At 34.5% G+C, this 16557-nt stretch overlaps 3 protein-coding genes and 1 pseudogene across 4 annotated transcripts; 1 reads left to right on the forward strand and 3 right to left on the reverse strand.

Moving 5' to 3' along the window:
- Nucleotides 1-3168: 3168 nt before the first annotated feature.
- LOC122194959 (FCS-Like Zinc finger 3) lies at nucleotides 3169-4014 on the forward strand. Its single transcript, XM_042896390.1, has 2 exons — nucleotides 3169-3402; nucleotides 3702-4014. Exons 1-2 carry the CDS (start codon nucleotides 3293-3295, stop codon nucleotides 3844-3846), a joined length of 255 nt encoding a protein of 84 aa, XP_042752324.1. The 5' UTR covers nucleotides 3169-3292; the 3' UTR covers nucleotides 3847-4014.
- Nucleotides 4015-4407: 393 nt separating this feature from the next.
- On the reverse strand, nucleotides 4408-7020 carry LOC111905976 (F-box/FBD/LRR-repeat protein At5g56420-like; annotated as a pseudogene).
- A 927-nt stretch (nucleotides 7021-7947) lies between these two features.
- On the reverse strand, nucleotides 7948-10544 carry LOC111905974 (F-box/FBD/LRR-repeat protein At5g22660). 2 transcript variants are annotated; one of them, XR_006184811.2, is made up of 3 exons: nucleotides 10100-10543; nucleotides 8344-9308; nucleotides 7948-8081 (listed from the first exon to the last, which is right to left on the reverse strand). XR_006184811.2 is itself a non-coding variant. In XM_042896389.2 (2 exons), the coding sequence occupies exon 2, from the start codon at nucleotides 9296-9298 to the stop codon at nucleotides 8459-8461; it is 840 nt and encodes a 279-aa protein (XP_042752323.1). In that variant the 5' UTR covers nucleotides 9299-9308; nucleotides 10100-10544; the 3' UTR covers nucleotides 8089-8458. The 2 variants fall into 2 exon arrangements, 1 of the variants encoding a protein (XP_042752323.1); XM_042896389.2 differs by lacking the exon at nucleotides 7948-8081 and having other exon boundaries at nucleotides 8089-9308; nucleotides 10100-10544.
- A 3655-nt stretch (nucleotides 10545-14199) lies between these two features.
- Nucleotides 14200-16204, reverse strand: LOC111906025 (F-box/FBD/LRR-repeat protein At5g22660). The gene is made up of 3 exons (XM_023901767.1): nucleotides 15268-16204; nucleotides 15034-15158; nucleotides 14200-14520 (listed from the first exon to the last, which is right to left on the reverse strand). Exons 1-3 carry the CDS (start codon nucleotides 16202-16204, stop codon nucleotides 14200-14202), a joined length of 1383 nt encoding a protein of 460 aa, XP_023757535.1.
- Nucleotides 16205-16557: the final 353 nt, after the last annotated feature.

Consider the following 16557-nt stretch of genomic DNA (forward strand, 5'->3'; position numbering starts at 1 on the left):
AATATTGGAATGGTTAGATCTCATAAAGTTTGCAACTTTATAAATCTCCAAGTCAAGGTGATCTAGTAGTGTCTTGGATCTTGTCTATAATCAAGTTATGAAGCTATGCATAGATATTAGGTCATAAATCCTCCTTTTGACCTAATATGGGTTCAAGACATGCATAGGGCATGTATGTCTAAAAAGCATCGACCTTTGAGATGGTTTGTGTGCTAGAATCACTTCTGGAAAGGAAGAACTTTAGACTTTAGGGATTAAGTGCTTATTGGTTGAGCCCTTGCATAATCAAGCTTTGTAGTTTGGGTTTTTGGACCTTTTGGTAGTCCCAATGGGTAAAGTTGGAAACTTTACCCTTCTAAATCTCATTTTGGTCTAGATCTGATCTTGGGAGCTTTTGGATTTGAAGAAAACAACTTAATGTATTAAGTTGTTGGAAGTCGGGCACACGACGTGTTGGTTGGGGTTTTTCCCAACTATGAGGATAAAGGCGAAACACGGTGTGGGCAAGGGGCAACACGGCGTGTTTGGTCAACATGGACTATTAACCTTGACTTTTGACTTTTGTATTTGACTAAGTTTGACCTAAAAGGGGGTGTTGAGGTATTTTGAGTTGTATCTAAGGATTGGTTACTATTTAGGTGGCGGGTAGAGCTAATATTATGACTCGATACCTATTTAACTATCGTTCAGATTCAGAGGTGAGTTTCCTCACTGGGTTTAGCAGGTCTAAGGCACCAATGTCGGCCATGTTTATTTATGTTAGGATGCTAGGAGTATGCGTGACCCTTGCATGAGATATGTGATGCTATGTAAATCGGGCAGGGCTCGATGTCGGACGAGGCCCGATGACTGTATCATATGTTATTGTTTATGATCATTGCATGTGTTAGTATGATTATGTGATATATGTCTATGTGTAGTGGGTGGGTGGGGTCCGATGTCAGGTGGGGCCTAAGAATAACAGATATATATACCGAGCGGGACACGAAGTCGGGCGCGACCCGAAGCCAAGTGGGATTCGATACCGGACGGGGCCGATGGAGGTCGGGGGCCCAGTATATGATTTATTATGTATGGTATGGGGTAGTTTGGGGAATTCACTAAGCTTCGTGCTTACAATTTTCAGTTTCTTTTTCAGGTACTTCTGGTTCTAAGAGGAAGAGCATGGGATGACTGCATCGCACACACCGTATGGATTCCATTTTTGAGTTATTACTCTGATTGATTTGATGTTGATACACTTATTTTCATTGGTTTGTATGAATGATGCTTTTGGAACACTGTTTTAATTAAATCAAAAATGAAATTATTGGATCGTATTTTTGGGACGTTACATTCAATTTTTCAGACGCATTAATTAGGGTTGTAGTTAGAGTTGTTTGAATCGTTTGACAATTTCAAAATTTGGAAGTAAGATACCGTCTGGTATCTTATAATAGTTGAAATGAACCCATTTATTTTGCATTAGATGCACTAAAACTCAATAAGTCAAATTACAAAGAGATTTACTCTAAATAATCGTTCACATTTTGTGACCTAAATTCTGAGATGTCACAGTGTGTGTATGTGTGTGTGTGTGAGAGAGAGAGAGACCAAATTCGATGGGTATACTATACATGGAAAATGCCATAAAACCCCTTACATTTGCAAGTTTTTGTCGATGTTACCCAAAGTCGTATTTTAGGTCAATTAATGCCTCAAATTTGCAACTTCCTTTTTGCAAATTTATCCGGTAAAATTGAAATTTTTTTCCAAACTTAAGGGCTTTAATGAACTAGAATATCAAACTTAAGGGCTTTTATGAACCAGAAAAAAGCTAAAACTGAAATTTTGTCAAATGTAAGAGCTTTAATAAATCATAAATAAAATTGATTTTTTTTTTTTTCAAATATCCGATTTTAATGAACCTAAAAAAATTGCAAACTTAAAGGTTTTTATGTCGTTATCTCTATTATATATTTGAAATAATTTTTATGAATCTTTGGTAAACTGAGAGAGAGAGAGAGAGAGAGAGAGAGAGAGAGAGAGAGAGAGAGAGAGAGAGAGAGAGAGAGAGAGAGAGAGAGAGAGAGAGAGAGAGAGAGAGAGAGAGAGAGCCATTTCTTTTTAATATTTATTAGATTTAAAAAAATCTTAAAAATAAGGAAGATGAGTATAATAGTTTTTTTTAGTTTGGGTAAGGCCCAAAAACAAACTAAGTTGCTGAAAATGACTCCCGGTCCGATTTTTGAAGGGTTTGAACATTTTAAATGAACCATTTTGCAATTTTGTCTAATTTTAAATTTTGAAGTGTATTTGAGATATTGAGTAAAACAAAGAGACTAAATTTGTACTTGAGATTTTGAGTAAAACAAAAAGACTAAAATTATAATTCATATACTTATTTAAATTCCCTCAGGGTTAGGAACAATGTCAAGGTTTGAGCCGTTGATTTTCGGTTTTGGCTCCTATGGCTGATATTCTTTTGTTGTCGATTGGGGTTGAGTTGTTAATGTATTCTTATGCTTCTAGAAGTATTTCACCGCCTGACGATACACATGACGTCCAACGCCTCTCCCTCTCTTTATCTTATTCTATGTCAAACACACACCGTCAATCGATTTCTCCACACTCCCCAAAATCCTGTCTCTTATGACCACCAAATCTCCATCTTCCAATCGGTTGTCTCTATCGCCTATCCATCTATAATAAAAACAACATCGAACATCAATGATACTCATATGAGATCTAGTATAAATGAAGTAACAAAAAGATAGAATGTAAACAAGCTCTTTCATAAGATAGAGATAGAGACCAATTCCATAATAACATCCGAGAGGTCTAAATATATTAGAGAGGACTTAAAGAGACAATATGTACACAAAAAATTTGGCAAAAACTATCCCTTGGGTTATATGTACAAAAAAATTGGACAATAAGATAGAATGAAAACTAGAAATCTGTATATAAGTTAATGTTTCAAAAAGAAGGACCAAATAGTAAAAAAAAAGAGATGCAATTAATGAATCATGTACTAGAAAGAAAAGATTCACTCCCCTTGGGTTACAAAACGAGAGTGATTTTAAAGCCCATCTTGCCATGTCACACGTGTCGAGACCATGCATTAGGGACCATCCAGATTCCATGCTGTACGCCACCTCAATTATAGTCTCTCCATAAATATTCGCCTTTCTCTGAATCAATACTTCACACCAAAGCAAACCTTGCTCCTTCCTAGCCTACATATACTAACCTACGCAGTAGGCGCATCTTAGCACCCACCCAAGCCTTTCTTGCTCGGCTTTTTACAGCAATGAAGTCTGCTTCGCTATCTTACTCCGGGTGTGAAGATCCCCATTTTCTTGAAGCTTGTACTCTTTGCTCGAAGCCGTTGGGCCAAAACAGTGACATCTTTATGTACAGGTATGTATGATTCATTTCGATGACTTCTCCTTTTTCTATTTGTTCTTCGGGAGATTGTACGTTGTGCATTACTAATTGTACCATGACAAAACTGCTTCTGATTTAGTGCCAGTTTAGAAATGCCGACTTTACAATGGTTCTTGAGTTTTTTGGGAAAAGCCAAACATATAAGTTGATGCATTAATTATTTTGTAGCATTTGATTTCGATAGCTCCTTAATTAATTGTTAGATTCGTAATGGGTATTTGTTAATTATAAAATAATAATATTGGGTTAATCATATCATGTGGTACGTACAGAGGGAACACTCCATTTTGTAGTCAAGAATGCAGACAAGAACAGATGGGAATTGATGAAGGAAGAGAAAAGAGATGTAAAAGAAGAGTCTCCAAGAAAGCATCTTCTGAAATCAAGAAATCTACAGAAACTCTTGTTGTGGCTTAATAATAATCTTAAAATAGGATATGGGAAAGTGTATTTGGGGGGGTGTTTAATACTATGTCGTACAGAAATTATTGTGGGGTGTATTTGCGAAATGTCATTTTCTCTGTTTTATGTTTTGGGAGGCTTTGGACTTGAGTTTTGAAAATAAAAAAATATTTTTCGTTAAAAGGGCTTCTTAAATTATGTGGTAGTAACATGAATTATTTTTATAAAGTATTCCTATTGGTTTATAGGGTATAGGGTAATAAAAATGGTCAATAGTCAAATTTTTGACTTAAATGCACACTACGCATTAACCCATAGAAATGTCATCTGATAATTTCCTGAGAACTACTCGGGTGATTGTGGTACTCTCTCCCTGAAAAGTTACAAGTTTAACATCAAAGACAAATTACACACGCTATTTTTTATAGACTCAGTTTACAATAAAGAGCCCAAATCTCCCAACACAACTGTCATTAACCAGAATCATTAATAAAACAAACAATTGATTAAAATGGAGTTATGAAAACAAACAAGTAGTTTCATTAGCAGAAGATGAACAAAACTAGATAACCAAAGTGTGCCAAATCGAATATTTTCTAGTTGATAAGTGAAAATGAAGCAATATGAAGTTGGGTGATGCAAAAATACAAATCCAAAAGGCATCAACATGAGACCAAGAAATCCAGTGACTCCACCATAACATATGAATAGGTAGGTAATATTTATAGTTTACCAGAAAACTGGTAATAACTAATCTCTTCATTAAGAACGATGAGTTTGACATTTGAGGAAGCTTTGTGAAATTTTGATACCTCCTTCATTGTCACCATAGACCTCTCATGGAACTCGGCTTCATCACATTTCCATCTGAAAACCATTTCCTCCAATGCATTTCCATGCTCTAGTAAACAACGTGCTAAATCTAGTATTTGCTGTTGCTGTTGTTTATAAAAAATAAGAAACTTGACTCTTTTCAGATGTTGAGTCAAGATTCCCTTCGTTTCAGCGTCATCCAACTTCCAGTCTTCCCAACAAATATTCTAGATCATAAAAGAAAAGATTAAGTTTTCATGTTGAGGTGCAAAGATTCAAACTAAAGTGAGTTATGTGCTTCAGGATTCTGATGCATAAAAATACAATCTCATATTTATATGAGAATACCTCTTCAATGATCAAATGGAGAGACTCCAAATGGGGAAGACGTGTGAGAAATCCGATGAAATCACTGATGATGGGGATATCAATTCCTATGGTTAGCTCCAATGTCTTGAGATTAGGTAGAGATACAGGAACACCTGAATATTTCATCACAGATTTTTAACTTTTTTTCTGTGGCAAAACTATTAAGGAATAGTTTGGATAGAGCCTTTCCTGTAGAGGTGATGAATCAAATGCAATGTGTCTCAAGCAATGGGGTTATGGGGATCTAGGATTCTCAACATTATGATACCACAAATATACTTGAAGATGCCAAAAAGGAAAACGAATTATATTGCATATATATTTTTTAACTAAAATGAAGATTTATGCATGGAGAGAATAAGCAACTACCTGATGGAAATAGAGATGAACAGAGGATGTAAATACTGGTGGACAAAGATTCTAAAGAACAATTTCCCCGAAACATGTAGTCCATATATTCAGATGGAAACTCTTCGGGATGAATCACAACTTTCTTCACTAAACCCAGACTTCTAAACACATACTTAGGAGCTACAAAGGCTCCAAACTCAAAAAACACAAGTTTTGGGCAAACAATCATAATGCAACCACACAGAGTGTCATCATCATACAAGTCTTCAAAAGAGAAGATATTCCGGTTATCAAGTCTAAGTCTCTTGAGATTCGGACATGAAATTCAAAGAACTTTGAGGTTGTTTATCTCACAATCTATCAAACTCAGATCCTCAAGCAACGGGCAGCTTTCGAGGAAACTTTTTACTAAATAACCTTTGTATAACTCAACATTTTTCAACTCGAGAACCCTAAGTGCCTGAAACCATGTAAAATTAGGCAAAATCAAACGCCTTTGTTCATACAAAAACACCCGCAATACCTGTAACGAATCACAGGTCACCAGACAATAGGGCAACTCGATATGTTTAAACCAATCCTCAGAAGAAAACGACAAGTGGAGTTGTTTGATGTTTCTCGAAACGGCAGCTTCAATCCACTGATATACTGTCCACCTACTGTAGATATCCGCACAACTTAAAGAGAAGCTGTCTAAATCAAGGGAATTATTTTCTAAAACATTATACACAAACTTTTTGAATTTGGACTTATCAAATTTCATTCCTCTGGAATAATCTATGTCGATAGATGAAATTAAAGTCCACAGATACCTCCATCGTGTCGACAAAATGCTGGTTCGAATTACTTCTTCGGTAGTTGGAAGACTTGAAAGAATCAAGTGAAGGATTGGATCTGGTAAGTCACTGATCATATCAACACCATCTTCATGCTCTGATGCATTTGATTGCGTGGTCAGTTCCATGCCTCTTTTACTGAAAATTCATTTCAAATAACAAACAAATCGTTAAAGCTTACACAGACATTTTATCAAACAGTTTGTGAACAACAAGAAGCTACGGCTTCTACATACAGTAAAAAAGTGTAATCAATGAAACATAATAATACTTGTGTGTTTCATTTTCCTTGCAGTTCTAAAATGAGGGTTACCATTCTGGCTGTCTTGCTGTATCTCACTTGTGGTTGAAATTGGTATATAACAAACAATAATAACACACAAATAGCAACCCGAAGACAAACAGTTAATCCAAATTTCAGATCAGATGTAAAATCAATAAAAATAACATGATCGAGATATTCATTTTACCTGATTGAAATCGGGCAGTGGTTATTTTTGGTGTATTTCAAGTTTTAAGAACAAAGTTCATCGGCCGAAAGTACTATAAGTTGGTGGCTTATAAGTCTAAGTGTCCCCTCCTCTTACAAGTTGGCTTTTGGGAGTGACTTCTACACTTGGGCTTATGACATGATATTGGATGACATTTGTTGCTTCTGTAGGGACCTATTTGATATCCGAATTTATTTTGTTTCCCGCCTTCTTTTTTTATTATAATAGCGCGTTCCTTCTTGATTTGCGTTTTGTTTTTTGTGATTCAAACCTATCAAATTTAAATTTAGTTAAGGGGTGTTTGGATTGCTTATTTATTTATCAAGCAACCGGTTATAATCCACTTTTCCGTTAAAAAAATATTATATCTCTTATAAAATTATACAACCAAACAAATTTATCATTTATCAGCATCTTAACATAACCAAAAATTATTTTTATATGAGAATTCAAAGATATTTGAAAAATATATCGATATTAATTTGATCTCCAATCACTTTTTTTGCAAGATTAAAATTAGCCTCAAATATGTTGTTATTCAGTATTGACCGGTACGTGCATTTAGCCCCAAACTTTTATACATCTCCCAACACAGTTAACCTTAGATCGTGACAACATCATAATAAAACAAACAAATGATTAAAATAGAGTTACGAAAACAAACAAGTAGTTTCATTAGCAGAAAATGAACAAAACTAGATAACCTAAGTATCAATCAAATATTTTCTAGTTGCTAAGTGAAAATGAAGCAAAATAAAGTTAGGTGATGCAAAATTACGAATACAAAAGGCATCCAAGAAATCCAGTCATTCCATGACATAAGAATAGGAAGGTACTATTTACGGTTTACCAGAAAACCGATAATAACTAATCTCATTAAGAGTAATGAGTTTGACATTTGAGGAAGCTTTGTGAAATTTTGACACCTCCTCCATCGTGTCCAATGACTTCTTATGGAACTTGGCTTCATCACAATCCCATCTAAAAATCATTTCCTCCAAGCATTTCCATGCCCTAGTAAACAACGTGCTAAATCTAGTATTAGAAGAAACTCGACTCTTTTCAGATTGCGAGTCAAGATTCCCCTTGTTTCGGCTTCATCCAACTTCCGGTCTTCCCAAAAAATATATTTCTAGATCATCAAAGAAATAAAAATAAAGTTTTCATGTTTAGGTGCAAAGATTCTAACTAAAGTGAGCTATGTGCTTCAAGATTCTGAAGCATAAAAATACAATCTGAAATTTATATGAGAATACCTCTTCAATGATCAAATGGAGAGACTCCAAATGGGGAAGACGTGTGAGAAATCCGATGAAATCACTAATGACGGGGATATCAATTCCTATGGTTAGCTCCAATGTCTTGAGATTAGGTAGAGATACAGGAACACCTGAATATTTATTTCATCACATATTTTTAATTATATTATTTTGGCAAAAGTGCACAACTATAAAGGAATTGTTGGATAGAGCCTTTTCTGTAGAGGTGATGAATGCAATGGGGGTCTAGAATTTTCAACAAAGGTATGGAGTATGAACTATGACAACACATATATACTTGAAGATGCCAGAAAAAAATATAATAATAACATTGCATATACTTTTTCAACTAAAATTAAGATTTATATATGGAGATTGAGACTAAGCAACTACCTGATGGACATAGAGAGTAACAGAGGATGTAAATACTGGTGGACAAAGATTCTAAAGAACAATTTCCCCGAATCATGTAGTCCATACATTCAGATGGAAAACTCTTCAGGATGAATCACAGATTCACAGCTTTCTTCACTAAACCCAGACTTCTAAAGATATACTTAAGAGCTAAAAAAGCTCTAAACTCAAAAAACAACAGTTTTGGGCAAACAATCTTTATGCAATCACAGAGAAAGTCAACATCATACAAGTCTTCAAAAGAGAAGATATTCCGGTTATCGAGTATGAGATTCTTGAGCTTAAGACATGAAACATATAGAATTTGGAGTTTGTTTATCGCATAGTCAATCAAACTCAGATCCTCAAGTAATGGCAAGCTTTCGAGGAAACTTTTTACTAAATAATCTTTGTATAACTCAACATTTTTCAACTCGAGAACCCTAAGTGTTTGAAACCCTATAAACTTAGGCAAAATCAAACGCCTTTTTTCATACAAAAACACCCGCAATACCTGTAACGAATCACAGGTCACCAGACAATGGGGCAACTCGATGTGTTTAAACAAATCCTCATAGCAAAACGACAAGTGAAGTTGTTTGATGTTTCTTGAAACGGCAGCTTGAATCCACTGATATACTGTAGATATATTGTAGAGATCCGAACAACTTATACGAAAACTGTCTAAACCAAGGGTACTGTTTGCTAAAACGTGATACACAAACTTTTTGAATTTGGTCCTATCAAATTTCATTCCTCTGGAAGAATCTATGTCTATAGATGGAATTAAATTCCATAGATACCTCCATCGTGTCGATAATATGCTGGTTCGAATTACTTCTTCAGTAGTTGGAAGACTTGAAACAATCAAGTGAAGAATGGGATTTGGTAAGTTACTGATCATATCAACACCATCTTCATGCTCTGATGCCTTTGCTTGCTTGGACTTCTTCATGCCTCTTTGACTGAAAACTCATTAGAATAACTAACAATCATTAAAGCCTATACAGACATTCTATCAAACGGTTTGTGAACAACTACAAGGTACGACTTCTACATACAATGACATTTACAACTGTCATAGAAAATGTTTTATGTTGCTTAACATTGAATTATCCAAACAACAAAATAACACTTGTGTGTTTTATTTTCCTTAGCAGTTCTTAAATTAGGGTTTCCATTCTGACCGCCTTGGCTGTATCGCACTTGTGGTTGAAATTGGTATTTAACAAACAATAACACGAATAAGAATTACATAGGATCACAAATAAATGATATAGTACTAGACTTAAAACCCTAGATAATCAATTAATCAAATTTTGAGATGTCAAATCAATAAAAATCACATAATCGAGATATTTATTTCACGCTACTGAGAAGTGATTATTTTGGTGTTATAAGTTTTAAGATCAAAATTCATGTCCGATTGGACCTCTGGATAATTTGATTTTCCTAGCACGTTCCTTCTTGATTGCGTTTTATTTGGGTAAATAAGTTATGATGGTTTCAAAATCGTTTACCAATTTCCAAAAACACCATCTAACGTTGTTATACAAAAAACACAACACACTATACAATTTTATTTAAGTTAATCGAGCTCTTTCAGATGAGCATATGAGTTAACATATTTTTGCTGAGTTGGCATATTTTAGTTGAGTTACCATATTTAGGCGGTGAGTTAGGCAAATCTACTCAACAAATGAAAAATCCATCTTAAATTCTTAATAAATAGATTTAGGGAAAAATTGATGCATACGACTCTTGTTGATCGAATTCTTCAACTTTCTTAGGCGTCTCCCTGTAAATCGTTGAACTCCAGCTCAAGCTCACTCATTTCCAACACAAAGAGCACAACAATTGATCATGCAAATCATTGTTCTTGTTGGTAGTCTTCTCGAATATGGACGTGATGATGCCTTCTATTGCTCTAGCAAGGTTCTGTTATGGTGCTGGACAATTTTTCCCCTAATTTTGCATTGATATTCTTGGCTTCCCTTACGTCAACAGTAGTGGAGTCCATGACATGTGGGCTTCCAACATTTGCCAACTGCCATGATGGTCCAACTAAGATTATTGAATATGTCGTGTCAGATTTCCATATTGATCTGTATCATCCAGATAGTGTAGCAGTCACTATGGTTATTTTCTTTCAAAAATGCAAGGAGGTCCCGAATTATTGGGTGAAGATATCTGAAGGAGGACTTAAAAGAATACATGAAAGGTAATATATATCTAATATAAAAAACTGATGCTTCTTCAAAACAGTTGACTTTAGAATTTTGTTAGGATATATTATAGTGAAAGGGACACTTAATGTCCCTAAATTAGCATCTAAAGTTCCATCTCTCAAAAAAGCATCATTCAGCAAAAAAAAAGCTACCAGAAGTTGCATTAAATTCACTGTTATAGCATTGTAAAATGGTCTTTATGGGCAATTTGGTCAACAGAATCAAAAGTACTTTGGTATTTCTTGCTAACCCTAAGAAAAAAGAATCAAAAAAATATGGGAATATATCACAAAAAAACCCTTGAACTCTGTTGCTATTTTACCCTTAAGCTACCAGATCCAACAAAAATTGAATTTTCATTTATTTAGCATCCTTAGCTTCTGTGAAGAATTGCTATTTTACTGATTGACACATTTACTGAATTGCTACAAAGTACATTTTTATAACAAGTGCTTCTATAAAATGCGCATAAGAATTTTTACTGAATTGAAAATTTTACTGTATGAAAAAATATCTGAATTGCTACAAAGTACATTGCTATAACATGTCTTTCAATAAACAAATTTTTTATATGTGTTGCTATTTACAGGGGAAATTTGGTCATGTGCTGCTATTTACACGGGCAATTTAGTCAGATTACAGCAGAACCCAAAAACATGCTAAAAACATACAAATTCAACAAACAAATTAAATGGGAATAAAATTGATTTAAGCAGAGGAGGAATGATTGGTCGACTGGCTGTAAAAATCGATTTGAGCAAAGGAGGGTTGATCGATCGAACCCTAGAGAGCTTATATGCGCTTCTGTGCTTCACTCGCAATGTTAAGTCCTTTCCCTCAATCCACGTAACAATCAAAGTGTACCAGCTATCAGAAGCTATGGTAGGCCCTAAAGGCTACAACATAGAAGGAGGAAATGGAAAGCGAGATTCAATCCATGTATGTTGTAATTTGGTATATCAAGCAATTGACCTTAACCCTTAGGTGCAAGTGGATCTTCAAGTCGTGACCAACATAGATTAGAACACACACATAATTAAACCAAGATGGGTTTTGAAGGATGTGTAAGCTTAATAAGTTCATTTATGGACCAAAATAAGCATCTCGCAAGTGGGATCATTATTTCAATGAGAAAGTTCAAGGAGTTTGAATTTCGAGAAATAAAGATAAGCCATATATATGTTAAAGCTAGTGGGAGTAATTGGAATCTTTGTTTCAATGAAAAAAGTTCAAGGCGTTTGAATTTCGAGAAACACATATAAGCCATATATATGTCAGTGCTAGTGGGAGCACTTTAGTTGTCCGTGTATTGTACATAGATAATGTACGATTCATAAGAAACTATATTCTAACTTAGCAAGTGTAAAAGCTTGGCTTGTTATGAGAATCGTTTCACTATGATATACATGGGAGATACAAAACATGTACATAATAAGGATCTATGGAGATAGATCAAAGTGATTCATTGGATTAAGCCAAAGTACATTGAATGTTGAGGAAACTCGATATGCAGAACTCAAAAAGGAGTTTAGGCTGGCATGACATTGAGCAACGCTAATGTTCTAGTTCTACTATTGAGCTAAAGTAAATGATTTGTGTCCCACATGCTTCTGCTATGGGATCAATCATACATGGCATGACATGCACCATATCTAATGACTTGTATGCTTCGTGCATCACAAGTTGGATTAGTTCAATTTGGCAAGAATCAAAGAATCAAGATCAAGAACATTCTTAAGTATCCTTAGAGGACAAAAGAGATGATCTAGATAGTATGGAAGAGATCATTGTAAGAGTTACATTGATGTTAATTTCCATAACACTAGAGAAGATTCCGTTTGCAGTTGGATTTCGTGCTTCTTTGAATGGTGAAGTTTTAGCTTGGAAGAGTACCAAGTATAACACCATTGTGGATTTGCAAACTTAGAGTATGTTGCGGTTGGTTAAATTGAAAAGAAGACAATGTGGCTGAAAGAGATTCATTAGTGACATCTTTGTTGAAATTCAATCATTGATGGTCCTTATGAAGTTTTTTGTGACATTGGGTGAACTTACCTCGAGTATGGATCCCAAGTCATACAAGCTCACATTACACATACTCAGTAAGTACCAACACATTTGATAGTGAGTCAAATGTGAAGACGTCATAGTCAATATGTATATCAAAAGATAATCTTGTCGATCCATTCCTAAGCCCATGTCAATATGTATATCAAAAGATAATTTCGTGTTTAGGCCTCCATCCCACATGGGAAGGATTACTAAACCTAAGGAGGCATCCAAGGCTAAAAATAGGGCTTTAGGGATTTCATTCCTCCTTGCACCTTGGCTTGAAGTATTTGCCAACCCTTCTTCCTCTCCCTCTTAGGGATGATTTCTAACCCCTTTGGGTTTGTGAAATTGACCCTTCTCCTAGTTATTTTTATTCCACTCTTTGGTGTCATTGGGTGTGATACCATTAGAGGGATTCTAGTTTGGGTCCTTTCATCCAAGCAACTTCATGGAGGTTCAAGATCTCAAGCATGGAGATCACGGGCTACATAAGAGGTATGTTTTCTTACTTATGTTTTAGTTTTTTAGGGTTGATGTAATTAGCATGAAGCCATAGATCCATAGGATGCATGTACACTTAGGTATATCGTTGTTTCGATTTTTCCGCTGCCTAGTTTTAGAGTGTATTTGATGCATAGAAAACCTAACAAACATCCACCCCTTTTTCTTTATTTTATGCGATTATCAATAAAATCGTTACTAAACATAGAAATACTTTTAACTCAGTGCTATCTCAAAACATAAATGCCATCAACATACGAAAATTATCATTTTTCGTATTTATCACGACATGATATCAATTAAACTACAATAATAATTTTCTTATCAAATTGTAGATGTTTAAGAAATGGAAGTAGCAAGAATACATTATTCCCGCAAAAGTAAACAGCTTCATAGGTAGAACACTATATGTTTTATTATCACACAGATGGATTTCGATATGTATTGATTCGTCAATTTAACAATTACAATTGGCAAAGTTCACAGTTTTATTTCAAAATCGACTAGAAAGTTGTTGAAACAGATTATTTATCTATCTTGCTTGGATGCAAAAGATTTTAACATAATTATTAACCGGAGACCTAACAATACTAGTCAGTGTGAATTACAATCTTGTATACACAACGATTAAAGATTATATTTTGAGGCAACATAAATGAAGAGAAGAGAAGGAAAAAAAGACAACATAAACATATGATACCTAGTTATACCAAATGATGATGTTATACATTACCATTCACAACAAAGTAAAGATCATGTTAGACATTACCATTCACAACAAAGTGTCAAAATATTTTGGACACCTAGTTATACATACTATAACCATATTTGTAATATTTATCCAAGTCAAATAATTGGATTGAGTAATGGGTAAGATTCATAATTTTTTCACAAGATTAAATCAACCTCAAACATGTAGCTATTGACTAGTATGTGCATTTAACCCAAACTTTAATGCATCTCCCAACACAATTGTCCTTAAAATGAAGCAACATGAAGTCATGTGGTACAAACATACAAATCACATGAGATCAAGAAATCTAGTTACCTTGTAACATGAATAGGTAGGTACTACTTACGGTTTACCAGGTTTACCAGAAAGCTGATAATAATTGATCTCGTTAAGAGTAATGAGTTTGACATTTGAGGAAGCTTTGTGAAACTTTGAGACTTGATTCATAGTCTCCATTGACCTCTCATGGAACTCATCTTCTTCACAATCCCTTCTAAAAATCATTTCCTCTAATGCATCTCCATGCTCTAGTAAACAACGTGCTAAATCAAGTATTAGCTTTTCCTTATAGAAATTAAGAAACTCGACTGTTTTCAGATGACGTGTCAAGATTCCTCTTCTTTCAGCTTCATCCAACTTCCAGTCTTCCCAAAGAAAATGGTCCTAGATCATCATCGAAAAGATTAAGTTTTCATGTTGTGGTGCAAAGATCCACACAAAAATTTTGAATTCTTAAAAAGTGTAGTTAGTGGGCTCAATTGCTTTTTCATATTACTAGGATAATGCAAATGTCCCAAGTTGGAATCCTTTTCACCCGAAAAAAAAAGGGTTGATGAAATTTTGTCTAAAGTCTATCTGAAATTTTTGTATCTCCAATTAAATGTCTATGTGGCAAAATGGGTCAGACGATGAGACACATAATATAATGGGTTCAAAAATATAAATTTGATCGAAAGGTGTCTTGTAAGATTAGGTCAACCTGAGAAAAACTTCTTTGTCTAATTTTCTTATAAGTATAAAAACAATTAATACACTTAAATATATTACAAATAAATAAAAAGATTTAGAAGGTTGTAAGCCTTTAACTATAGTTTAGGCACCTTATGACACCAGATTATTTTATTTTACTGATTTGATAAACTATAAGCAGATATTATATGAGAATAGTCAGAATACATCTTCAATGATCAAATTGAGAGACTCCAATTGAGGAAGACGTGTGAGGAATCTGATGAGTTTACTGATTATGGGGCTATCATGAATTCCTGTGGTTAGCTCCAATGTCTTGAGATTAGGTACAACTGCATGTTTAATCACAACTCATGGATAATTAATATGTTATCACAATTTACAATGCATACACATTTTTAACTAAAATGAAATTTATAAATAAAGAGAATAAGCAACTACCTGAGGGATATAATGAGAAACAGAAGATGTCAATACTGGTGGACAAAGATTCTAAAAGACCATTTCCTCGAAACTTGCGCTCCATATATTCATATGGAAAGTCTTCAGAATGAATTGCAACTTTCTTCAATGAAACCAAACTTTTGAAGATATACTTATAAGCTTCAAAAGCTCCAAACTCAAAAAACACCAATTTTGGGCAAACAATCTCTATGCAACCACATATACTCTCAATATTATACAACTCTGAGATATTCCGGTTATCAAGTCTGAGATTCTTGAGATTCGGACATGAAATACAAAGAAACACGAGTTTCTTCATCATGTAGTCTATCAAACTCAAATCCTCAAGCAATGGCAACCCTTTGAGAAAATCATATACGTACACAGAGTCGTATGCTAACTCAAAATTGTTCAACTCAAGAACCCTAAGTCCTGAAAACCCTGTCAACTTAAGAAAATTTAAACGCCGTTTGTACAAATACAACCTGAATACCTCTAATGAACCACATGTCATAAGACAATCGGGCAAATGTATACTTTTAAGCCAATGCCCACAGCAAAACAACAAGTGAAGTTGTTTAATGTTTCTCTTAACAACAGCATGAATCCACTTTTGTACAATCTGCATACTGTAATGGTCCGAACAACATAAACAAACACCCTCCAAATCAAGGGAACCCTTTGCTAAAACCCTATCAACAAACTTTTTGAATTTGTTCCTTGAAAATTCCGATCCTCTAGAACAATCTATGTCAATGGAGGGAATTGAAGTCCACACATACTTCCATCGTGTTGACAGAATGCTGGTTCGAATTACTTCTTCGGTAGTCGGAAGACTTGAAAGAACCAACTGAAGAACAAGGTTTGGTAAGCTACTGATCTTATCAACACCATATTCATGCTTTGATGCATTTACTTTCTTGGACAGCTCCATGCCTCAGAAATCAGAATAACAAACAAAATGTTAAGGCATACAAAGACATTTTCTCAAACAGTTTGTGAACAACAAGAAGGTACGGCTTCTACATACCATGAAAGTGTGCGTTTGGCAAAATACCAATTTCAATATCAATTAAATTTACAATTGTAACAGAAGATGTTTTTATGTTTCTTGAACATCTAATTATCTAAACAATGAAATAAAATAACACTTTGTGTGTTTCATTTTCCTTGCAGTTCTAAAATTAGGGTTTCCACTCTGGCGATCTTAGTTGTATCGCACTGGTGGTTGAATTTGATATTTAACAAACAAGAACACGAATAGAAATCAATAGGATCACGAATAAA

The sequence above is a fragment of the Lactuca sativa genome, chromosome 7, assembly GCF_002870075.4.
Source record: "Lactuca sativa cultivar Salinas chromosome 7, Lsat_Salinas_v11, whole genome shotgun sequence".
NCBI classification, from domain to species: Eukaryota; Viridiplantae; Streptophyta; class Magnoliopsida; order Asterales; family Asteraceae; genus Lactuca; species Lactuca sativa.

What these genes read in the sequence shown, in the direction of transcription:
- LOC111906025 (XM_023901767.1), bottom strand. Translation starts at nt 16,204, where the DNA reads ATGGAGCTGTCCAAGAAAGTAAATGCATCAAAGCATGAATATGGTGTT. An exon ending in TTTCTCATTATATCCCTCAG is followed by an intron (nt 15,159 to 15,267) that starts GTAGTTGCTTAT and finishes TTAAACATGCAG; the next exon opens with TTGTACCTAATCTCAAGACA. An exon ending in TCAATTTGATCATTGAAGAT is followed by an intron (nt 14,521 to 15,033) that starts GTATTCTGACTA and finishes ATGATGATCTAG; the next exon opens with GACCATTTTCTTTGGGAAGA.
- LOC111905974 (XM_042896389.2), bottom strand. Translation starts at nt 9,298, where the DNA reads ATGAAGAAGTCCAAGCAAGCAAAGGCATCAGAGCATGAAGATGGTGTT.
- LOC122194959 (XM_042896390.1), top strand. Translation starts at nt 3,293, where the DNA reads ATGAAGTCTGCTTCGCTATCTTACTCCGGGTGTGAAGATCCCCATTTT. An exon ending in AGTGACATCTTTATGTACAG is followed by an intron (nt 3,403 to 3,701) that starts GTATGTATGATT and finishes TGGTACGTACAG; the next exon opens with AGGGAACACTCCATTTTGTA.